The following is a 25318-nucleotide window of genomic DNA, read 5'->3' on the forward strand; positions in this document are numbered from 1 at the left end:
ACATCTTTATACCTCATGTTTATAAGGTAAAAAACAGTGCTGAAGGGTCCAGATTAGCTAGGTAATTTTTAAAAAAATATTTATTACATGCTGAAAGCAATAAATTATAGCTCACTCTCAAGAAAAGAATCCAGACAAGATATGCTTAATCACTATTTTTGATGCCACAGAAATCCTTGCAGAAAAATATGCTAACCGTATACCCATGCAAATCATTTGATGAGAAATCAAGCTGCTTTGAGGCCTACCTATATTCTCCCAGTTATTTGCATAGAGATTATCTCAGAAGAACCTCAAAGCACCTACACCTTTAAGCAGAAGATGCACAGAATCACAAGGGTACCAGGAGGCACCTACTCTCAAGAAAGATGAAATACCACACCCGTCCCAGAAAAAGATTACCAAACTGATAGTTCAAGTAGGCATAATAGAGGTCTGGTAACATGTCGTAGGTTTTCAGGATCTTCCCACTATTTTCAGAGAAGTTACAGTTAGCAATGACATATGAAATATGATTAGTGCAAGCCTCTAAATCATGGATTTGAAATGGATTCAAGGGGGAAAAGATAAGGAGAAAAGTCACAAAAGGCTGTGTGTTTCTGTAACAGAAGGGAGATCATAATAAAGTCGAAGATATAGATTTAAGAATACAGATGGCTAATTAGTACATAACTTTTAATGTAAATAACACAGCAAACATATTTAACAACTACATTTCAATTGTTTTTCTACATCATGTTCATACTTTTCAATATGTTAGTGTAGTGAGTTTTACGATAAATAAGCCTACCTTCCACCACGTCCAACCCGTCTACGTGAAAACCCAATGCATCTTTGTGGCACAGTAAGGGTGGTTAAGCAGTATCTGTAATGCTCATCTCCTAATGTCCCTCCTTTAGGACTATTCCATGGCCAGTCACCAGTTTGTTCTATATGAGGCTTTGAAAAGAAATAATTGAAAAGGGTTAAAGCGTGAATTGAATTAACAAGTGTAACTACAGTACTGTAGAAACTCAAAACTTACAGCATAATACTGACAGCCTGTTTTTCTATGGAAAGCAAATGGCCCATCAGGATCATTTTCTTCCTCAATTTCAGAAGAGCCAGACAAGACCTTCAAAAAGAAAGCAGTAGATAAGTATAAAGGCACAAGTATCTTTCCTCCCTTTGAACCAAAGAAACTGTAGACGTCATACGTGAGAAAGAGGTTCTTCATCAGAGCTGGGGAAGTCGTACTGATTCATATCTTTAACATTAAAGATTGGCAGTGCAGCAGGAATTGACTGCTGAGTAGCAATAGCGGCTGATGAAGATACAATTTTGGGCTTCTTCTCATATTTTCTCTTCCGTCGTATAGCATCAGCTTTCTCTTGCTGCATGAAGAGAAAATGCATTAATGGTTTTATCTGAGTAAATCCATTAGGAGAATATCAAAGTTTTAGAAACTTTTTTAAAAAATGTACTATTGTGATAAAATGAGAGGGAAAGAGGAATTTCTCCTTCCCTAATAGAGAATCAGGTAAAGGCTCTTTCAAGTTGACTGCAAATCATGGTGTTCTGACCCAGCCTTAGCAGAAACAAGAAACAGACTCCTTGTCTGAAAAACCCCTCTTTATTTAGCTTTTGTGAATTAATGGCATTCACACTGAAAAGTCCAGGCAATAATTCTTCAAAGAGTAACACACCTTAGCAACTTTTGCCAAAAGCACCCAAAACTGGTTCAATGACCGTGGGATTACTGTGCTTGATTGGCCTTTCCATTCTTCCTCCATACTCTGGGTCCTTGGTTTCCAAATGAGATGCAAAAGTTGCTCTCATCAGAAAAGAGGACTTTGGACCACTGTGCTTCATTAAGACCAGGGTCAACACAGCCGTCTACCAGGAGATTTTGGAGCACTTCATGCTGCAGACGAGATTTATGGGGATGCTGACTTCATTTTCCAGCTGCCCACACTGCCAAAAGCACCAAAACCTGGTTCAATGACTGTGGGATTACTGTGCTTGATTGGCCAGCAAACTCGCCTGACCTGAACCCCATAGAGCAGGCATGTCCAAAGTCCGGTCCGCGGGCCATTTGCGGCCCGGGGGGGCGGTTTAATACGGCCCTCTAACAGCCCTCCCTGCTCTGTGTAAATGCGGCCCTCCCACGGCCCTCCCTTCTGATTGAGGGCGGCAAGCAGAAGACTGTCTGCCACAGGAGGGAGGGCGGTGAGAGGGCCGCATCAGAAGCTGGCTGGGACTTAAAGTCGCCAAGGTTGAGAGACCAAGCCTCACGGGTATCGCCGAAGAACGCGCGCTGTAGCCTTCGCAACACAGGCTGCGAAATGGTTCACAGGACTTAAAGTCGCCAAGGTTGAGAGACCAAGCCTCACAGGTATCGCCGAAGAACGCGCGCTGTAGCCTTCGCAACACAGGCTGCGAAATGGGCAAACTACCAGGCGGCGCAGGCGCAGTACGTGAAGCACGGGGCCAAGGGATACTTGTAGCTTCTCCGCCGGGCTCGGAGAGGTCTGGCAGGCGAAAAGCAAGGAACCTTCCCCCAAGGTGGGTTGGTTTTTTGTTTTTGTTTTTTTTAAGGAAGGAAGGAGGAAATATTCAGCCACGCATTAACTTCTCTGCCATCACGGGTTTAGATGGCCCATTAAAGCTCACATGAGCCGCTATAAACAAATATCGGAAGGTTTTTAAAGGGTATCAATAAGCGTACGTGTGTGCGCGCTCGCATATTTGCCGCGTCTAAACTTTATGGGAAGTTTATTAACATCTTAGCGATGTAGAGAATGAAAGAGAGATGCGGGTGAGAAGGAATTGAAGGGGGTAACTCAAGTTCCCGGTTTCTTTCCTTGGGCACAACAACAAAACTCACATATTTTGCTTCTGCTTTAACAAAATAATGATTCATTGGGAAAATTTATTTAAAATACATTGTGAAAACTCAACTGTCAGTTGATCTTAATGTTATGAAATGAAAAGTATGCCATTTGCAATTAACTTGGCATAAAATAATTCATTTGCATTTAATTGTAATTGTTCAAAGAATGTTCGGAAAAATGTTCGGCCCTCCAGTATGTTCACTTCATCCAATCTGGCCCTCTTTGAAAAAAGTTTGGACACCCCTGCCATAGAGAATCTATGGGGCATTGCCAAGAGAAAGATGAGAGAAATGAGACCGAACAATGCAAAAGAGCTGAAGGCCGCTATTGAAGCATCCTGGTCTTCCATAACACCTCAGCAGTGCCACAGGCTGATAGCTTCCATGCCACGCCGCATTGAGGCAGTAATTGCTGCAAAAGGGGCCCAAACCAAGTACTGAGTACATATGCATGCTTATACTTTTCAGAGGTCCGATATTGTTCTATATACAATCCTTGTTTTATTGATTGCATGTAATATTCTAATTTTCTGAGATGGTGGATTTGGGGTTTTCATGAGCTATAAGCTATAATCATCACAATGATGACAAATCACGGCTTGAACTATCTTGCTTTGCATGTAATGAGTCTTATCTCATATATTAGTTTCACCTTATAAGTTGCATTACTGAAATAAATGAACTTTTGCACGATATTCTAATTTTTCGAGTTTCACCTGTATAGCTTAAATGTAAGTAAGTCAAGTAAGTAATATGCTTAGATAGATAAATTTAGTCACCTTATTTATTTTAAATTCCTTCAATTCCATACTTTCTGGGTGTTTAAACTGAGTGCTATTAGGAACAGAAATAACAGGAATAGCATAGGTAGGCTTTATGGGCTGTCGATGTACCATTACTTCAGACATGATCTCTCCATTATAATCACCCAAATTATATCTGGAAAATAAAAAAAAAAGTTTGAATTTACCAGAACGTTTAAATGTTAGTTTATATACTTAATATCTGTATCGTTATTAACTTGTGAATCTACATCAGCATTTCCCTACTTGGGCAACTTCCAAATACATGGACTTTATTTTTGACAGTTCTTACCCAGCATGGACATTGTTGACAGTTTTTGCTAGTTCAAGGTGATGCACCTGGAAATTGCCCACACTGAGAACTATACATCTAGAACTGAGTGTTACACAAAAGTCTTACTCAAGAAGAAAAAATAGCATTACAGAAATACTTAGAATATACATTTTGAAAGGATAATTGCAGTAAGCATGCAAAATGTTTCATATTTGAAATGTTCTGAGATTGGCCGTTGGTTCTTACCTGAGACGCCCGTTATCTGGGCAGGTAGAGATAGCATCCAGGAATAGGTTAACTCTGATCCAATGGGGACTGAGTCTGCATTTTTTTCAATATCCTGCTTCCTCCACTGGCTCCTCCCAGCTTTGACGAAGTTGAAACTACAGACTGACGTACAGTAAATTGGAACACTCTCCTCTACGACGGCAGACCGGATCTCCATTCTTCAGGGTGGGGCTGGATGCTATCTTCACCTGCCCAGAGAACGGGCGTCTCAGGTAAGAACCAACACCCATTCTCCATTGTTAGTGGAGATAGCATCCAGGAATGGGATGTACGAAAGCCAGGACTGTCCTTACGGGTGGGCCAATGGCTGGGCTGACGTCCCCTGGACCATGTGAACAGCTTGTAAAACATGCCTGCCAAACACTGCATCCACAGACGCATAACTGTTGATCTTATAATGGTGGATAAAGGGAGAAGGCGATGACCAGGTGGCCGCCCTGCAGACCTCCTCAAGTGAAGCTGCCAAAGTAGCCGTGCTCCTAGTAGAGTGAGCCAAGATGCAGCCCGGAGGTGTCTGTGACTGCAGGTCATAAACTTTTGAAATGCAGGCCCGAATCCAACGACCCAGTGATGAAGGAGTCACCTTGTGCCCCATGGAGGTTGGCTGATAAGATATGAAGAGCGCCTCCATTTGCCTCAATGCAAAAGTTTGGAAAAATCACCTCCTGGCCCCGATGAAATTTGGTGTTGATCTTGGGGATGAAGGAGGGATCGAGTCTCAAAACGACTCTGTCCGAATGAAAGATACACAGATCCTGTCTCACCAGCAGGGCTGCCAGCTCTGAAATCCTCCTGGCAGAGCTGATGGTGGCCAAAAAGGCTACTTTAAGGGAAAGGTAATGCAGAGATGTGTCCCTCAAGGGTTTGAAAGCGGGTCCCATGAGAGCGAACAGCACCTTGGATAGGTCCCAAGTTGTATAGTGATGTACAGATGGTGGTCAAAGATTGGTAGCTCTGCGAAGAAAGCGATGGACCAAAGGATGATGCGCCAGTGATGGAAACTCCCCCAAACTAGGACAGAAGAAAGAGCAGCTACCTGCCTCTTGAGAGGGTTTGGGGCTAGGCCACTGTCCAGCCCCTCTTGAAGGAAGTCTAATGCTTTATGGATCGGGGCTTGCGACAGGACGATATTCCCTCTGAAGCACCGACGACAAAAGGATTTCCAGGTAGCGTCGTATATACGATTTGTGGAAGGACGCCTGGGTGCCTGAATCATGTTGATGACGTGGGGAAACAAACTGGCCACCCTCAGTGTTTGCCGCTCAATCACCAAACGGTCAACTTGAGCCACTGAGTATCTGGGTGAGCGAGGGAACCCTGGCTGAGGGAGACTCTGGTCACTGGAAGCCTCCAGTGAGGTGCCACTGACAGCGATATCAGGTCTGCGAACCACGGGCCATGTGGCCTGAATGGGTCCAGGAGAAGGCGTTCCGCCTCCTCCTCCAGAATTTTCCAGATGACACTTTGAATGAGAGGTAGAGGGGGAAAGGCGTAGAGAAGGCTGCTGGGCCACACGCACCGCTGTGTGTCGGTGCCCTCCGCCCCTGAGGTTGTGTAACGTGCCAGAAAATGCGTCACCTGCCTGTTTTCCTTCGTTGCAAAGAGGTTGATTGTCGGGAGTCCGTAACGGGTGGTCAGGTCCCGGAAGAGGTCGGGGTGCAACATACACTCCGCATGGTCTATCTGGGAGTGGTTGAGCCAGTCCGCTTGAATGTTGGACTCTTCCGAGATGTGCTCGGCTGTTAGGCACAGTAGCTGTTTTTCTGCCCAGAGACTGGGCAGATCGGCCTCCTGCATGAGGGACCTGGAACGAGTCCCTCCCTGACGATTGATGTGCATCTTGGCCGTCATGTTGTCCGTGAGGACCAATACACGTTGGTTGACCACCTCCTGTTGGAACTCGATGAGGGTCAGTTGAATGGCTCGCAGCTCCAGCCAATTTATGCTGCGTTGGCTCTCAGCGCAAGACCACAGCCCCTGGGCCATGCTGGACTGCAGGTGGGCACCCCAACCGGTCAGACTGGCGTCGGTGCTCAGCGTGAGGCAAGGTGGTTCCTTCAGCAACGAAGCCTTGGATATGGCTGGAGAAATCCACCACTTCAGGGGCTTGGTCACCTCCTGGGGTAGCTGTACCATAATGGAAGGGCAACTCCTGTTGGCCTTCTGATGTGGGAGTAGGAACCACTGCAGTGTCCTGCTGTGAAGACGGGCCCAAGGCACAATCGAGAAGCAGGACACCATCTTCCCCAGGAGTTGGGACAACACGATCAGTTGACTGCTGTGCTGGGACCTTATGTTGCTGGCCAAGGCCCTGATGCTGTCCTGCCTTTCCTGAGAGAGGTAAATCTTGCCCCCTGCCATGTCTATAATCGCCCCCAGGTGGAGGAGACGGTGCGTGGGGGAGAGGTGACTCTTTTCCAGATTTATGGAAAAGCCGTGGTCCCTCAGGACCGCCAGTGTCATGTCTACATCCTGCCTCGCTTGGTCCGCCGACCTGGACATCAGAAGGATGTCATCCAGGTAGCACTGGATCCTGATGGGAATGGCTCGAAGATGGGCTGCTACGGCTGCCAGTACATTTGTGAACACCCTGGGGGCTGATGAGAGCCCGAAGGGAAGGGCTCTGTATTGGAAATGCGTTCCCTGGTAACAGAACCGGAGGAACTGCCTGTGGTCCGCATGGATCGGTATGTGGAGGTAAGCCTCCGTGAGGTCCACTGAGGTGAGGAAGTCATCTCTCCGGATGCACTCTAGGATGGTTAATAGAGAATGCATCTTGAACCACTGGTAAACAATGTGGTGGTTCGGGTGTTTTAAGTCAAGAATGGCTCTCCCCCCCCCCCCCCCCAAGGCCTTTGGAACAATGAACAGGAGGGAATAAAACCCCTGTCCCCGCTGTCCCTCTGGGACCGGTTGAATTGCCCTTATGTCCAGGAGATGCCGAATCGCTTGATCTACTAGCCACTTTTTGTCCCGATCCCGGGATACTGGACAGGTTCTGAAAGACCTCGGGGGGCAGGCGAGAATGACCATTGGCTTACCTGAAGGGTCCTTTTCTGGGTGCTGCGAAGGAGAGTCCAAGCATGGGTTAAATACAGCCAATCTGCCCAGGACTAAATTGAAACTTTAAGCCACGCCTCTGGTGCCAACTAATCCTCAGATTTTCCTGTGCACCGCTTGGAGAGTCCAAGCAATGGGTTAATTCAGGCTGGTTGCCCTTGGATACTGAGGAACTTTTTTTCTCCCTTTAACCACACCTCCTTGTGTGATTACTTGCCAGAATTAATTCCTCAGTCGCCCGTTCGGATGCAAAGTTGAGAGCTCAAGCTATCTTTGGCTTGGACTCTCCTAGATCTATATTTTCAAATTTCTCCTGAAGTTTTCTTCTTGTTTAAACTGCTTTCTTCTCCCTGCCTTTTTTTTTTCCCTTCTACAATCAACATCGGCTTCAAGCTATTCGAAGGCCAGGAGGTAAGCGTGTGGTGGGGGAGGCCTCTCTCCACAGCCTCACACTCGTGCAGGCTCGGAGGCCTGCCGCTTGCTCCTAGAGCGCGGCAGCAGCGGCGAGGGGTTTTGTTTTTTTTCGTTCGGTTCCCTTCCCGGTTGTTATTTTTCCGGCCTGGTTTTTCGTCTTTTGACTTCCCCTGCGTTTTTTTTCCGCCCCTCAGCCGCCGCGGAGTAGCGAGCGGCCCGGATTGCTCCTGACCGCCGCTTTTGTCTCCGCCTAGCCCCTCGCTGTTGTGGCGGCCATTTTTAGGCGTGAAAAGTTCGCACCTTTTATTTTAGGCCTCTGCCGCTCAGCCACGCTCGTGCAGGAGGCCGCCTTGGTGGTCGTAGGGCCTTGTCGGGCCCGTCCAGCGGGCCCTCGGCCACCACTCACCGGACCTCAGCGGCGCTGGTAATTTGGCCACCACGTGTCCTTTGCACCGGCACAGGGAAGGTTTTCTCCATAAGGACTGGCCAGGCCTTGTTTTTTTCTTAAACTACTAGTCATCTGGCCTACTGACTTCCCTGTCTCTCCTGCCGGGGTTACTGCAGCCTGAGCTGCGGGCCCACTTCATAGCTCATCCTCCTGTGTGTCCTCCTTTTGAACTGACTACTGGTGTTAAGGCTGAATTGGATTTACTGTTTTTTTCTATGCCTGCATTATTAATCATGCTTGTCTTTTTGTGCATTACAGAGTAGCCAGTCGAAATCTGCTGCAGCCTACCCGCTTGCCTGTGCTTCTGCATCTTCCTTGTGCGGTCATTGGCATGGAGCTGCCCCCCCCCCCCCCAATCAGGTTCCCTTGAGGCTAGATCTGGCCCTTCTCAGGCCCCTAGCAAGGATACCCCCTCCACTAGGGGTGGGGTTGTGGGCAAGGGCGTTTCAGGGGCCACTAACAAGCACCCTGTCAAGGCCCCATCTGCAGCCGAAACTAAGGATGCTGAGAGGCGCCAGGGGGCCCTTGACAAAGAATTTGAGAAGGCCCGGCACCAGGCTGGGGCAGGATCCCCCCCAGGGGAGGCCCCCATCCCCCCCATCCCGAGGTGATATCTTGGCATTGATGAATGAGGAGGTAGAGTCTCAGCATCTGTCCCCTGACAGATCGCTGGTGGAACCAGTCTCTCCAGCCCCGTCCTGGTCATATGAACAGGACCCAGTCCCAGAGGGTCACAGTAGGGCTCCCCCAGCCGGGGGCTCCCATTACCAACTCCAGGACCCCGGGGACCCGGAATCCGACTCTGACCATGAGCCCGAACTATCGGCGCGTATGCAGGCCTTGGTCGATCGCGCGATCGCCAGAGGCATTGCTGAGGGCCTCCGGAAATGCACCCCTCCCCCCCGGGGACAGGGGCCACCCTCCAGGGCCCGACGGCTCCTCCTCCGGCCAAACGTGCCCGTCACCCGTCACTTGAGTCGTCCGTGGTCAGCGAAACCTCCGCCATCGAGGACGCTGACCAGGACGGACAAGAGCTATCTGAGGATGAGGGCCTCCCCCCAGACGCCCCCTCCTTCTCGGGACTTTTCAAACCTAGTCTTTTTAAGTCCATTCTCCACAAGGCCAAGTTAGCTACCAGGGTAGGGATCAAACCTAAGCCGGCCCAACCTCCGGCCGATGCTGTTCCCGAAAACACCAATGCGGCCATGTTCGACGTTCCGGCCCCCCAACAAGAGCTGGTCCCGGTTCCAGGCTTGTTCCTGGACGTAATTCAACGTCAGTGGGCCCAACCAGCCACCTTGTCATCTCCCAGCGGGGCAGACAAGAAGCTGTATTCAATGGATCCCGCCTTGGAAGACCTTTTGGCTCTCCCGGCCGTGGACCCGCCGATAACCGCCCTCACCTCCAACTCCCCCCTCCCAGCAGACCTGCTGGAAGGGCTCAAGGCGGAGGACAAGAAGGCGGAGAAGGTATGTCATAAGGCTCACCTGGCGGCCGCCTGGGCCATCAAAGCCTCCTCCTCCGCCTCCTTTTTTAGCAGGGCCTCCGTTATATGGCTAAGGGAACTGTTGGCCAAACTCCCGGCAGGGGACTTGCGCCTTCGCCAGGATATCTCAAAAATTATTGCGGCCTCCCAATATGCGGCAGACGCGTCCCTCAACGCCACCAAATTCGCGTCTAGAGCCTTGGTGGCTAATGTCACTTCCCGCTGCCTGCTTTGGCTCCGCCACTGGCAGGCGGACCAGAAGCATAAATGGAAGCTGGCCTCAGCCCCCTTTAAGGGTGCCAAATTATTTGGGGAGGCGCTTGAGCCCCTCCTCATTGAATCCAAAGATAAAAGAAAGATCTTACCTTCCACCACGAAGAAGCAGGACCGTAAGTCCGCTCCTTACCCCAGGAGGCAGCCCTTTCGTGCCTCTGAACCCTCTACCTCTTCCTCCTTCACCCCGCCCTACCGACCGGCCGGTCAGTCAGGGGACAGGTATCAGGACAGATCCAATTACAGGGACAGAGGTAGACAACAATTCGGCTTCCGTAAGTCCAACCGTGGCGGTGCCTCCAACAGGCCCTTCCGCAAATCAAAATGACTGCCCGGGCCTGTCACCCATAGGGGGGCGGCTCCAGCTATTCGCCCAACATTGGGCCCAGACCACGGAGGACGCCTGGGTCCTCCAGATTGTAAGGGAGGGCCTATCCCTAGAATTTCTATCTCCCCCGCCCTGGAACTTCATCCGGTGCCCCACTCCTTCCTGCCCTCTGAAGAGGGAACTCATGAACCAGGAGATACTTCATCTCCTGGAGATAGACGCGATAGAGCAGGTTCCCCCCAACCAGGAGGGGAGGGGATTCTATTCCATCCTCTTCCTGGTACCAAAGAGCTCGGGGGGCTGGAGGGCCATCTTGGATCTAAAAAGCCTTAACAGGCACATCGCCTACCGGAGGTTCAAGATGCAGTCCCTCCAGTCCATCCTGATGGGGATCCATCAGGGAGACCTCCTTACCTCTATCGACCTCAAAGAGGCTTATCTCCACATCCCCATCCGTCCCCAGCACAGGAGGTTCCTGCGCTTCTTTTATGCCGGCCGGCATTTCCAATACCGGGCCCTTCCCTTCGGCCTGTCGTCGGCTCCCAGGACCTTCACCAAGGTCCTGGCGGTTGTGGCGGCCCAAGTAAGGAGCAGACCCATAAGGCTACAGTGCTACCTGGACGACATCCTGATCCAGTCGTCGTCCAGGCAGCAGGCCTTGCGGGACCTCCGCATCACGATGAGAACCCTGAGGAGCCACGGCTTCTCGCTAAATCTAAAGAAAAGCCATCTGGTTCCCACCACCAGACTTATCCACCTGGGGGCGGTCATAGACACTTCCCTGTGCAGGGTTTTCCTATCCCAGGACAGGCTAGACAGTTTAGTGGCCATGACCCGCAAGGTGATGCTCGCGAGACAGGTACCGATCATCCTCCTGTCACAGCTGTTGGGGAAAATGATCTCTTCCATCTCGATCATCCCATGGGCTCGCCTTCACTCCAGAGCTCTCCAATGGCTCCTCCTTCCTCACCAGAGGGCCTCAATGAGCAACTTGAGCCGGCTAGTGAGCGTTCCCCCGGCGGTGAAGAGGTCACTCCGATGGTGGACGTCCCCTGCGATCCTCAAGGGCCACCTCTTCAAAGGACCCAACCGGTTAGTTGTCACCACAGACGCCAGCCTCGCCGGCTGGGGGGCACACATGGGTCATCTAGTGGTGCAAGGCAAGTGGTCACTCGCCGAGAGGTCCTGCAGCATCAATCTTCTGGAGCTGCGTGCGGCCCATCTGGCGCTCCAACATTTTCATCAGGACATTCGCCATCAACATGTCCTGTTGATGACGGACAATGTGGCCACCAAGGCCCACATAAACCGCCAGGGGGGCACCAGATCCAAGAAATTGATGAGGGAAGCGGAGTCCCTGGGGCACTGGGCAGAGAGGCACCTGGCATCTCTTCGCTCCGACCATATTTCGGGGGTCGACAACACCCAGGCGGACTGGTTTAGCAGGACCACCATAGACCCGGCAGAGTGGAAACTGGATCCGGCCCTGTTCTGCCAGCTGTCCCGCAGGTTCGGCACTCCAACAGTCGACCTCTTTGCGTCCAGGGAAAATGCTCAGCTTCACCGCTATTTCTCCCGCTTCCAGTCCCCGGGGGCAGAAGGGACGGATGCCCTTCGTTGCCCATGGCCCCGGGGCCTACTTTATGCTTTTCCACCTCTACCCCCGCTTCCGCAAGTCCTCCACAAGATCATTGCGGAGGGGGCGGAGGTGCTCCTCGTGGCCCCTCACTGGCCCCGGAGATCGTGGTTCGCCGACCTGGTCAGTCTATCTCTATCGCCTCCGTGGAAGATCCCTCCAGACCGAGTCTCCCTCAGCCAGGGGGCCGTAGTTCATCCAGAGCCCCAGTGGCTCCAATTGACCGTCTGGCACTTGAGGGGGACCAGCTGAGGCGCGAGGGCCTATCAGAGGAGGTAGTCCGCACTATACAGGCAGCTAGACGGACCATCGACTACTCGAATTTACGATGCGTCTTGGACTTCCTTTGCCAAATGTTGCGACGCCTTACATTTAGACCCGGTGACGGCCCCGGTTTCCCGCGTCCTGGACTTCCTGCAAGGGGGTCTTGCCAAGGGCCTTGCCCCGAATACTCTTCAGCGACAGGTGGCGGCCCTCTCCAGCGTTTGGGCCGGTGACCCGATCTTGTCCCTTAGCAAGGTTCCCAGAGTCCGTTCCTTTCTCAAAGGAGCCTGTAACTTACGACCTCCCACGGTCCATCGCTATCCCACCTGGCAGCTGTCCGTGGTTCTACAGGCGCTCACCGCTCCACCTTTCGAGCCACTCAGCCCTACGTCGCTACGTCATCTCACACTCAAGACGGCATTCCTCATCGCCGTGACGTCAGCTCGTCGTATCTCAGAACTGGCAGCCCTATCGGTTCGCCAGGACCTATGTACTGTCCACCCAGACAGGGTGGTGTTGAGACTAGACCCGACCTTTATTCCAAAGGTTAACACTTGGTTCCATAGAACGCAAGACATTGTGATTCCTGATTTCTGCCCGCGACCGTCACATCCCAGGGAACGTCAGTGGCACATGCTGGACGTGAGAAGGACGCTGAAAACATACATCGCCCGCACCTCCGAGTTCCGGAAATCGGAGTCCTTGTTTGTGTCCTTTCATCCAGGCTCCCTGGGCAAAAAGGTCTCTTCTTCCACTGTTGGCAGGTGGCTGCGCGCTTGCATCACCTTGGCCTACGAAAGCCAGGCCAGGTCGGTGCCACGGGGCATCACTGCGCACTCCACTCGCAGCGCGGCCACCACTGCGGCTTGGGCCACTCAGGCATCGATCCTGGACATTTGTAGGGCGGCTACGTGGTCCTCCCCGTCACCCTTCATTCGACATTACAAGCTGGACATCTACGCCTCAGCTGAGGCGTCCTTTGGCAGGAGGGTGCTTCAAGGGGTTGTGTCTTCGACCGAATCCTGGGACTCTGCTTCTGCCCACCCATCTGGACAATAACTTGGGTATGTCCCATTGCTTGGACTCTCCAAGCGGTGCACAGGAAAATGACCATTGGCTTACCTGAAGGGTCCTTTTCTGTGCACCGCGGGAGAGTCCAACCCACCCTGGCCTTCAGTCCGGGGATTCGTTCCTTGTTTCAACTACAGACATCTTGGACGCCTTCGCTCCATCTTCTCGACAGACTGATTTTTTCGTCATTAATTCTGGCAAGTAATCACACAAGGAGGTGTGGTTAAAGGGAGAAAAAAAGTTCCTCAGTATCCAAGGGCAACCAGACTGAATTAACCCATTGCTTGGACTCTCCCGCGGTGCACAGAAAAGGACCCTTCAGGTAAGCGAATGGTCATTTTCTTCAATGAAGGCATGGACAATGCGCGCTGAGAAGTTCAGGAACAAAGTCAACGAAAGTCATAACACTTATCCATAAGTTCTGAAGAAACTATATGACAACTGGCGGAGTAGACCCCAGGGTGGGGTTGGACTCTCCTCCGCAGCACCCAGAAAAGGACCCTTCAGGTAAGCCAATGGTCATTTTCCTGGGTGCTGCTCTGGAGAGTCCAAGCATGGGACATACCCAAGCTAAATATCACTAGGGCGGGAAGCGGAAGAGTCCAGGGTCTCTCCGCTGGTATGAATGCCCTGGAGAACTCGTCTCCCAAATGCCCCCTCCGCAGAAGCAAATTTGTCCAGTCTGTAGTTTCGAACAAAGGAAGACAAGGAAGTCCATGTAGCAGCCTTGCAAATCTCCTCTATCGGTGCCTGGGTAGCCCAGGCCGCCGTAGTGGAGGCGCTTCTGGTAGAATGTGCGGTGATATGGCGTGGCACTGGAATAGATTGAAGAATGTGGGCCGAGGTGATACAAGCCCGTAGCCAGTGACTGATGGTCTGAGAAGAAATTTTGTGGCCCTGGGAAGCCGGTTGAAACACGACAAAAAGTGATTCAGAGCGATGGAAGGCAGCCGTGCGTTTGATGTACTTATGTATCGCTCTACGAACATCGAGCATGTGCCACTTTTTCTCCTTGGGATCTTTGGGGTGCGGACAAAAATCCGGAAGTATGACCTCCTGGGCCCGGTGAAACCAAGAGTTGATCTTGGGTATAAATGCCAGGTCCAAATGAAGGATCACTCTGTCAGGTTGAATCAAGCACAAGTCCTCGCGAATTGACAGTGCTGCCAATTTAGAAATTCGCCATGCAGACGTGATGGCAATCAAAAAGGCTGTCTTAAATGTCAGATGTTTGAGGCTGGCCGAACGGAGAGGTTCAAAAGGTGGGGCAATGAGAGCCCGTAACACTACATTGAGATCCCATGAGGGGTATCTGTGAACAACCGGAGGCCTCAGGTTGGTTGTACCTCGTAGGAAGCTGCGGATGATGGGATGATGACCAAGGGAAGAGTGCTCGTTTACTGTCAAAATCGTGGACAAGGTCGCCACCTGCTGTCTGAGAGTGTTAGGGGCCAGGCCCTGGTCGACTCAGTCTTGCAAAAAGTCCAAGATCTGGGAAATCGTAGCCGTAGTCGCCACAGCTTCGTGCTTTCTGCACCAGCTGTCGAAGGACTTCCACGTGGCGTCGTATAGTCTGGTTGTAGAAGGCCATCTGGACGCCTGAGTGGTGTGAATGATCTACCCCTACTTAGGAGGCTACCCCTACTTAGGAGGTCCCTCTCAAGTGCCAGACGAATAGTTGTAGCCACTGGGGCTCTGGATGTTGAAGCGTCCCCTGGCTGAGAGAGACCTCATGTCGGGGAATCCGCCAAGGAGAGTTGACGGAGAGACTCACCAGGTCAGCAAACCAGGTCCTTCTGGGCTAGTAGGGAGCCACGAGGAGAATTTCCGCCTCCTCCAACAGAATTTTCTGAATCACCCTGGGAAGAAGAGGCAACGGGGGGAACGCGTACATCAGACCTGGTGGCCACGGACAGTAGAGAGTGTTGAACCCCCTCGGCTTGCGGGGTGTGGAACCTGGAGAAGAACCTGGGGAGGTGTGTGTTCTCCGGGGAGGCGAACAGGTCAACCAGAGGATGGTCGAACCTCTGAGACAACTGGTGGAACAGGTCCGGGTGCAGACGCCACTCCGAGTGATCGACCGTGGCCCTGCTCAGACAGTCCGCCTGGATGTTGTGGACCCCGGAGATGTGCTCTGCTTGGATCGAGCACAGGTATCTTTCTGCCCACCTTCTCAGGCGCTCTGATTCCTCCATCAGGGAACTGGAGCGAGTGCCCCCTTGGCGGTTTATGTGTGCCTTTGTGGCCACATTGTCCGTTAAGATTCTCACGTGACGCCCCTTTGAGATAGGCTAAAACTTTGGTTCAAGCTAAACAGCTTTGATATTAAAGGCCTCGAATTCTGGCCAAGGCCATTTTCCTCCCTTTTGCTGGGAAGGAATTGCTGAGATGACAAATGACTATTTTTATCTGTAGCAGTGCAGACTGACACAGACGGATGTATCCTGTTGTTCACTTCTGCTTTCCTCCCCAAATGCAATAGTTAGAATATGATAAGGTCTGCAAAATTCGTTAGATGCATGTAACTCCCTTTTCTTTCTGTAATCTGCAACCACATATCTGTACGAGGCGTTTTTCAGTTCCTCTTAGGACCATATATGTCAAATGTAACACCCAGTTAATGTATACGTAACTTGGAGTATAAAACCATGCTTTTGTAAACCCCTCGGGGTTCAAACATTTTGCCCTGTTTCGGCCGTTTGGACCTATGCATAATAAACTATTTCCTGCATTGAAGAGCTTGGCCTAGTCCCTTCTTTTCCTACTTCACCTTGATGTGGTCTTGAAATAACCTCCTTCTCCACTCAAAAAAGGGGATCTGAGGTCTCACCCGAACCAGAAGGATCGGCTTGAGAGGTAGAGCCAGATCCCATATTGGCTGTTTTCTTTGCCTTAAAGAGCAGGGATCTGAAGAGGGCCGGCTTGAAAAGCCCCACAAAGGGGGGCTGATCTGGGGAAAGACACTTGCCTTCTGATAAATCCGAATCCCTGCGGATTTCTCCTTCTTCTTCAGAGAGAGAAGATCTGCTCGGGGACCTAGCCACTCAAGCAGTTGACTGGGGTCGAGACTTGTGGGCCACCCTGTCCCCTCTGCGAGCCCTGCTGCCCTGAGGAGCGAGGAGAATCCCGCTGTTGTAACTCCGCAGCAATGTCCTGCCTTATGGCCTCAGAAATTATTGCCGCCATATCGGGCGGTGGTGCTTCCACCTTCTACGAAGGGCTAGGGCGTGGTGAAGGAGAAGCCAAAACACAAAACACACACACACACACACACAACTGGGTGGCCATGCTGCGGTTCGGGTTCTCCTAGACCCTCCCCGCTCAGAAACTGGGCTCGCCCGGGCCCTTCTAAGAAGATTAGGCTCGCCTGGGCCGTTGTTTTTCCTGCAAGGCTCTCCCGGACCTGTAGCGTCTCAAATAGGGATACACCACAATTGGAGGCTCTTAAAATGATAGCCAGAGCTTTTGTGCCAAAATGGGCTGGAACAAAATGGTGGCCAGCTCCACAAGGGTCCCAAAATGGCAGCTGCTATCGAGGGGAGAAGCTGTGGCTTAAAGCCAGCCTAAACCTTGCTTCGCCCCTTTCCTCACCTCCTCAGAGCCACGCGGCACAGCTGACAAATTTAGCGGCGATCCAGTGGAGCAATTCCCTCATTCTGGCGGCGCAGCGCTGGAGCTGCCACCACGCGCATTGCCACGTCCTGGGTAACCCAGGAATGCCTGAAGGCTGCTCAACCTGTCGGTTATCAGGAAAAGGGAGCCAGCCTCTACAAAAACCACTTTTTTCTTTTAATTGCAATCTGTGCTTCTGTTAGGAAAAAATATTCTGAGGAGAGAAGCTATTTACATCTAGTCCCAAGGGTGACTGAGTCTAAAGCTGGGAGGAGCCAGTGGAGGAAGCAGGATATTGAAAAAAATGCAGACTCAGTCTCCATTGGGTCAGATGTAGTTAACCCATTCCTGGATGCTATCTCCACCAACAATGGAGAACAGCATATCTCTTTTCAGCTTGGAAAAAAAATCAGCTTCAAAAAGTGCTGTTCAGACTTCACAGAAGCATTCTGAGCTTGAAATAATCAAGGTGTTTAGAGTGCTAAATATTTCATAAACCTTAGATAATAGTGAGAATAACATATATTTTCAGACAGTATTTTCAACTCTAAAAGTGTAATGGATCTTTAACGATATTATTTCAAGCAAAGCAGACTTATTCTACTTTGGTCATTACCAAGTGTTACCATGGATTTCTAAAATAGTAAATTGAATCCCTCTCAGCATCTTTTTTCTAATACAAACTCTCTTAATTTATTTTAAAGCTATTTTAATAAATTCCAACCAACCAATATTCTCCCTTTAGAATGAAAAACGATCCCTGCAAATTAATATACACTTTCCATTTCTAGAACTCCAAATAGATGCCTAAAGTTGCCTTAGTTTCAAAATTGCAAAAGACATCTTCATGTGACAGTGACTTATACTAAACCACATTAATGTATCTGCTACAGTGGTGGGTTCTGGATCCCGGTGCAACTGCTACGGTGCAACGGGGCCCGGCGTCCCCCACATGCATGTGTGCACACGTGCGCACATGCGTCCTTACCTCCACGACGCCTCCGTGATGCTCCAGCTGCTTGGTGGAGCGTCGTGCAGGCACCATACGCTCCGTGTGCGGAAGCGCCGAAGAGCTTAAATATAGGTAAGTAGCTCGGGCGGGCGGGCTCTCCGGAGCACCATAGCGGAACGGTACCTGGTGCTCCTGGCAGGCACTGGTACGCCTGTACTGGGGTGTACTGCCTGCAACTCACCACTGATCTGCTACTTGAATATTGTGTGGTCCAATAGACACTGCCTCTCAGGGTCTTAGAGAGAAATGTTTCCACTCCTATTTGGAGGCAACAGGACTGAATGTAAGAAATCAGGACATGTCAACCCCTAATCATCCTTTTCTCCAAAATAGTAAGATTTGCCAACGACAACCAAGAAGTCATTTGTTTGATAATCTAAAACACCATTTTTATCCCCATGCCTACATATTCACTCAACAAGCACAACTATATTATAAATGTGAAGCAAATAAAAAATATATTACAATTGTATAAAATATTAATTTTATAATTTAATAAGATCTTTATTTAATAGCAATCATAATTTAAAACCAAACTGTTTTACCTTTTTTCCATAATTTCCAACGTTAAATGCAGTAACTCCCTCTTGCTCTTTTCCCTTCTCTTCATGATTTCTAGAATTGTTACCGCATGACTCAGATCCCGCCGCAGTTTAAGCATTTTTTCATAAGAAGCTTCATCATTCTTTCGATTCTGCAAAATGTAGCATACAAATGAAATATTTATATTTTAGATACCAAACTATTATACAGTACATCAAATATTTTCATACTTGAATATTGTGATTAATAATTTTTCAATCACAAATTCTAAATATTTATTTATGAAGATTGTTATGCAACTTGAATCACTATGATTCAAGCCAGTAGTACAGTACAAAAATGTAATAACTAATGCAATATTTGCAAAATGCATTTATAATTAACAATGCCCACAATCATCCCAGGTACAACAAACTAACAACTGTTTAGTCCCCAAATACTCTTTGGAATTGCCGTGCTTTTAAGACCTTCCTAAACATTCACAGCCATTCCATAAGAAAGGAACTCCTGCACAAAATTCTGGCTTCTGAATCCCCACCCACCAAACTTCATGGGATTCTCATCAGGCATTTTTGAAGGCACAATTTGGGCAGGCAGAGTCTATTTGGGGTAAACAATCTCTGTAGGACTTTAAAGGTGGCAGTAGCATCTTTAACTGTACACAGAAGCAGACTGGCAACCAGTCTGTACTTGCTGTTATATGGGAAAATCAAGTTGTTCATGTTAATACATGAACTATTCCATTTTACAATAATTAGAGCATCTCTCTCTCTCTCTTCAAGGACTGTGCCTTGTACAGCACACTGCAGTAGTCAATACATTAACTGGCAACAGTGTGAGTGACAGCTACCAGTTTTAGGAACAAGAGCAACAGATTCACATCCAAAAAACCAAGCAAAGGCTCTCCTGGCCACAACTTCCACCTCCTGTTCTAATAGGAGCTACAAGTCCAGGAGGATCATGAGATTGCACATCAGCTGCTTCTGGAGGAGCACAACCGCATCAAGAGCTTAAATTGGTGTTACCCTAGAATTAATTGGTTTCTGAAATAGCAAGCACTCTGCGACTTGCCTAGGTTGAGTTTCAACCTCTTTCTCCCCACCTAGACTCTTACAGTCAGCGCTGAGTTAAGACTCCTATCCATCTCCCATTTGATCTGAGATGGAGGTGTATAATTAGGCATCATCTGCACACTGATGATATCGTACCTCAAATTGTAAAATTACTTCCTCCCTCCAGCCTCATATAGAAGGGGAAGAGGTTTGAACCCTCATACATTCCATGATGAAGTGTCTACAGGACTGACCTTTGTTCCAATACACAGCAGCTGGGGCCATCAACTCAGGAAGAGCGGAAGCAGCATAAAGTGGTACCCCCCAACACTCACAGTTGGTCTAGAGCAATGCTTTTCAACCGGTGGTACGAGTACCACTGGTGGTACTTTGGCACCTGGCAGGTGGTACATGACATTGTCAAGTGTAGCGGGGGGGGGGGGGGGATGAGCTGAAGCAGCAGCATTGCCTGAAGGCCCAGGATTGGCACTTCTGGCAGCCTCTGCTATCACCGGAAGCAACAGACAGGCCTTGGGGGTGAGAGTGTCAGCTGGAGCGCCGGGGCTCGGTAGAGGCCCCAGAATCAGAGCGTGCAGGCTCCAGCAGATCAGCACTGTGTGCAATGGCCAGCCAGCGAGTTTGTGACCGCATGGGGGAGACTGGGGTAGCGACCAATGCTGGAGCTCTCCCTGAGCCCCAGAGTGTGGTGCACCCATAAGAGAAGAGGAGGATGGGGGAGAGAGGAGAGGATATAAAAGGAAGAAGAGGTTTTGGTGGGTGAGGGAGAGAAAAAAAAGATGGGAAAGTGAAGGGTACGGAGAAGAGGAGAGGCTTCTATGAGACAAGCAGAGGGATCAACAAAGAAGCAGAGGCTGTGGAAGGAGAGCCCAGCAGGCAGTGAAAGCGAAAGAGAGGAGAGGAAGACAGGAAGAAGGGCTGACCAGCCACCTGACCACCAAGGTAGTGGTGTATATTAATAAATATGGATACATTTGTCATACATTTGTGTAAAGGGAAAGTGATTCAGCAAAGGAACCACCACCGAAATTAAAACCAGCATCAAATTGAAAATACAGTGAAGATTATTTGAAGTTTGGATTTTATTTTGCAGAATAAAACAATCAGCAGCTTCATGTTTGTGTTATCTGCAATGAAGTACTATCCAAGCATTCCATTAAGCCTTCTTTGCTCCAGAGACATTTAACAATGTTTGCACACTGAAAAGCCAGCAGCATTTTTTGTGAAGAAGAGAGACGAATTTATAAACTGCCATGCTGCTTTCATGAAGTCCACAACCATCTCAAAAAAATGTCTGGAAGCATCTTATGAATTGTCCTTGATAGCAGCTAAATGAAATCAGCCTCACACAATTGTTGAAGTCGTGGTTCCCTCTGCTATTGCAATTACTTCAATTCTCCTTGATGAAAAAAATGGCTGATGATATTTGTAATATTCCAAGTTCTGACAACACTGTCCAAAGACGAATACAAGATATGGCCACAGACATTACTCAACAAGTGGTGGAAAAGATCACAGCAGCAGAAAAATTTGCATTTCAATTGGATGAATGCACTGACATTGCTGGTGAAGCACAATTAATTGTCTTTGTGTGTGTTCCTGATTCAGACAATATACTGCAACACATATTATTTTGCCACCCACTACCTGGCAGAACGACTGGGGAAGAAATATTCACAATAATCATCAATTTTTTCAGTGAATATGGAATATTATGGACTTGGTGTGTAGCAATTCGTTCCGATGGTGCAGCAGCTATTACAGGAAGAGCTTCGGGCACAAGCTAAAACAAGAAAGAATTCCATTGTTTCAAATCATTGCATCTTACATAGACATGCACTTGTTTCTAAATGGATGAGCCCATTGTTACATGAGATTTTGGAGAATGCTGCAAAAATAATAAATTTCATCAAAAGCCCGCCATTGAATGGACATTTATTCCAACAATTATGCAAGGATTTGGATTATGAGCACAGCACTCTTCTCTTTCATACAGAAGTACATTGGCTGCCGAGAGGTGAAACATTATCGAGATTATTCGAGCTACGAGATGAAACATACCTGTTCCTGATGTTTTATCACCCCTAGCAGAAATGTCTTCTGGGTGTCCTGCCTTGGCTATTTGGCCAAAAAGCTAAATGAACTTAATCGGTCGCTGCAGGGCCATAGTCATAGCAAGTTTATCATGGAAGACAAAGTATGTGCATTTTACAAGAAAATCTCCCTGTGTATAGGCCAAGTAAAGAAAGGAAATATTGCATCATTTCCCAATGTGTCAGACTTTATTGAACTAAATTCTGTTGTTGACACTGAAGACACTGAAACTGCAATCAAAAATCACTTGGAAAAACTGCACACCAAGTTTGCATTGTATTTTACATTCATGCCAAGAGGATGTGATATTGGAATTCTGACCAAGTTCTGGAGCCAAGTTGCAAAACTGTACCCGGAAGTGGGGGGGAAAGCTATTGTAGCGTTACTGCCATTTGGTTCCACATACTTGTGTGAGAAGGTGTTTTCTTCATTGACATGTATAAAAACTAAGGAAAGGAATTGTCTTCACCTGAAATCTGACTTAATTTTATCAGTAAGCACTCTCCAGTTTCCCATTAAAAGTGTGGTAAGTGGGTGTACTTTATCACTTTCCCCCCCTTTTTTTTGGTTATCAGGTTTTTGACACCTTGCTAATCCACTGGTGGTACTCGAATATTGTCATGTCCTAAAAGTGGTACAATCTGAAAAGGTTGAAAAGCAGTGGTCTAGAGCAGCGGTGTCCAACTCACGGCCTGCAGGCCAGATGCATCACGAGCTGGCCCCGTCCCGCCCGGTTTAGAGAAGGGAAAAAAAAGTCCCGATACATCACGTGACGACGTGAGTTTGACACCCATGGTCTAGAGAGATACTATAAGGGCACAACTCTACTATAAAGCATAAATAATCATGGTCAGTGCTACTTTCCAGGCCTAAAACCTGACAGAAAAGAGTCCAGATAATCTACTTCTGACTCCTTTGCAGGTGTAAAACAACCACCTTCTCAACGTCCCTAAGAGGAGAAAGTTGCAAACTGAGTGATAGCTGTTGAGTGCAGTTGGGTTAAATGTTAGCCCCTTAAGGAAAGGATGTACAAATGCCCCAAACGTATCCCACTTGACCCATCTCCCCATCTACTCCTTGGCAGCATGCACAAGCCAAATGAGGCAGAGTCAAGCTCATCTCACAAAAAACTGCCCATTTCCACAGGATCAACATGTGCAAAATCTTTCCCAGGAAACCTTGCAACACATCAGCCTCACACTTCTCTAGACTCCATCCAACTGGCTTCTGACTACAAGTGAACAAGATTGATTATTATCCAAGAGCTTTGCTAGCATTGTCACAGGTGGGGAGGGTTAAGTGTCACGCCTATAAAAGAATCTGGTCCACTTTAAAAAGGGCCCTGGACAGCAGTCTGTAGATGCAACAAGAATGGAGAAATAGCCTATACCCGTCATGGTGAACCTGTGGCACGCAGAGCCCTCTCTGCAAGCACGTGTACCGTCGCCCCAGCTCAGCGCCACTGAGCATGCATGCACACGTCCTGCCGGCCAGCTGGTTTCCGGGTCTCTGTGCGAGACGCATGCACATGTGCGAGACGCATGCACATGTGCAGGGGTGGGGCACATGTGCAGGGCTTGCGTGCACATGCGTGGGATTGTTGAGCATGTGCAGGGGTCACGCACGCATGTGCAGGAGTGGGGCACATGCGTGGGGCACATGCATGAGTCACGGATGCATACACGGGGTGGGGGACCATGGGGTCATGCACGCATGCACGGGGCAGAGGGAGTGCGGGGGTCCTGCGCACATGTGTGGCAGATGGTCGCACACGCATTGCATTATGGGTGTGCGCTCGCTTTTGGCACGTGATGACAAAAAGGTTAGCCATCATGAGCCTCATGCACGCTGGAAACCCGAAGGCCAGATGGCCATTGCGCATAAGTGTGCTGGCCACCTGGTCTTTGTGTGTGCCAGAGTGCCAGAAACCCGAAGACCAGCTGGCTGGTGCACATGCGTTTCCAGCGCTCCAGTGTGTGTTCCGGTTTGGGCACTGATGCTGAAAAGGTTCACCATCACAGGCCTATACCTGTGATGGCGAACCTATGGTACGCGTGCCAGAGGTGGGACACAGAGCCCTCTCTATGGGCACACGTGCCATTGTCAACTGTTGTTCTGGTTGCTGGTGCACGTGCCGCAGCCAGCTGGGCTTCGCACATGCCGGAGCATCGGAAACCCGAAGACCAGCTGTCCAGTGCACATGTGTTTCCGGCGCTCCGGCATGCTTGGTTTGAGCACTGTGGGTTCCGGTGCTGAAAAGGTTCACCATCACTGGCTTGCCTACACACACGCACGCGCACACACACACACACACACACACACACACACACACAAATAAACATGCATACTCACTTTTCGAGTTTGCATCTTTTCTGTTCTCCTTCTAAATGCAACATAAGGATCATTTGTGCTGGAACCATCACACTTCTCCTGTTTCACTACTGAGATAAGAGAGAGACCTTGACAGTTTTTTCTCTTTTTAATCCAGTATTCGTATATTTCTCTAATCAGTTCATCATCTTCCTTTAAGAGTAGCTTGGCTTGCTGCAGGCTGACTGGCTAAAGGGAAAATCCAAGTATGTCAGTTCTATATATTTATACACTTAAAACAATTTCAAATTTGAAACAATACTATACCTGCTGACCACTTCCTTTTTCAAGCTGAACTATCATTTCTTCAAACTGCAAAGAAGAAATATCTATTTTTTTCTTCAGCTTATTCACAAAGGCCTCATCTTCTGAATCCAAATCATAATCTGGTTGCTCAGCATCCAAACTAAAAGCTGAACAGAGAAAAACATTTTCATGTATTTTAAATAATCTAGGCAAAATGGAATAAAGTTGATTTTCATGTACATCTGGAATTGTTCAGTTAAACAACTGATTTTATAGGAGCTGAACCCAATAGTTTAATACATCTTTCAATCTTAACCAGGTAGGATAAAATGCAGATAAATGGCTGAAATGTTAACAAATGAATAATATTTCAAGTCACTTTCAGTGAAGCCATGGTCAGCAGCTGAGACACCCAGAGATGATCTCTCTCTAGACTGTTGTTTTTCCAACTCAACAACAGAAGGAACAGGCTTCCTTTTGTTTATTTGACTCTCCTGGGTTAGGGAGAGTCTCAGAATCATCCCTCAAGATCCTCCCATAACAGTAACAGTCTGGCAAGCAATTTTAGAAGCCGTGCTTCAGAATAGCTGGTGAGCTGAAGCTGGGGTTGAAATCATGTCGTTGTTGGATAAAACAGCCATTTTGGAATTTATTTTTCAATTGGACAATAAGCTGTGCCCTTCATTTCTTAAATCAATTCATGAGACTATTATCTCTATTAGTTAAAAGAGCCTCTCTTTAGTTACAGCCTATCATTCCTTCTTGAACATAATTTTTGAGACTTCTTTATTGTTAAATGACAAGGAAGAGGGTTGCTAAAGGCAGCCAAAATAAGGAAGCATGGAGTATTTTTTCTCTTAAAATGTAAGGATAAAAGGTGTAGTTTTAATCTTCTAGTTTTAAAATAATCTGTAGCACTGTACTGTTTTGTTGTGGGTGGTTACAATTTGCTGATTTTCATGAACTCTGGCCAGAAAAAGGAATAAATAAATTTAAGAGTGGTGCAATTTAAGGTGGTGCAGTGGTTAGAGTGCAGTCCTGCAGGCTACTTCTGCTGACTGCCGGCTGCCTGTAATTTGGCAGATCGAATCTCACCAGGATCAAGGTTGACTTAGCCTTCCATCCTTCTGAGGTCAGATTGTTGAGGACCCAGA

The 25318-nt window shown here is 48.7% G+C and overlaps 1 protein-coding gene across 5 annotated transcripts in view; it reads right to left on the reverse strand.

Annotated features, from left to right (window-relative positions):
* The window catches only part of LOC309400685 (enhancer of polycomb homolog 1-like), a 180077-nt gene that overhangs the window by 32559 nt on the left and 122200 nt on the right, over positions 1–25318 (reverse strand). For all 5 annotated transcript variants that reach the window (XM_081969283.1, XM_081969282.1, XM_081969284.1 and 2 more), the window contains exons 3-9: positions 24186–24331; positions 23901–24107; positions 18387–18535; positions 3652–3811; positions 1197–1373; positions 1025–1114; positions 791–939 (exon numbers count right to left, since the gene is read on the reverse strand). In XM_081969283.1, the coding sequence (XP_081825409.1) occupies positions 791–939; positions 1025–1114; positions 1197–1373; positions 3652–3811; positions 18387–18535; positions 23901–24107; positions 24186–24331 (1078 nt within the window). The remainder of the gene's footprint in view (positions 1–790; positions 940–1024; positions 1115–1196; positions 1374–3651; positions 3812–18386; positions 18536–23900; positions 24108–24185; positions 24332–25318) is intronic.

The sequence above is a fragment of the Natrix helvetica genome (genome assembly GCF_964273705.1).
Source record: "Natrix helvetica genome assembly, chromosome: W".
Classification (NCBI taxonomy): domain Eukaryota; kingdom Metazoa; phylum Chordata; class Lepidosauria; order Squamata; family Natricidae; genus Natrix; species Natrix helvetica.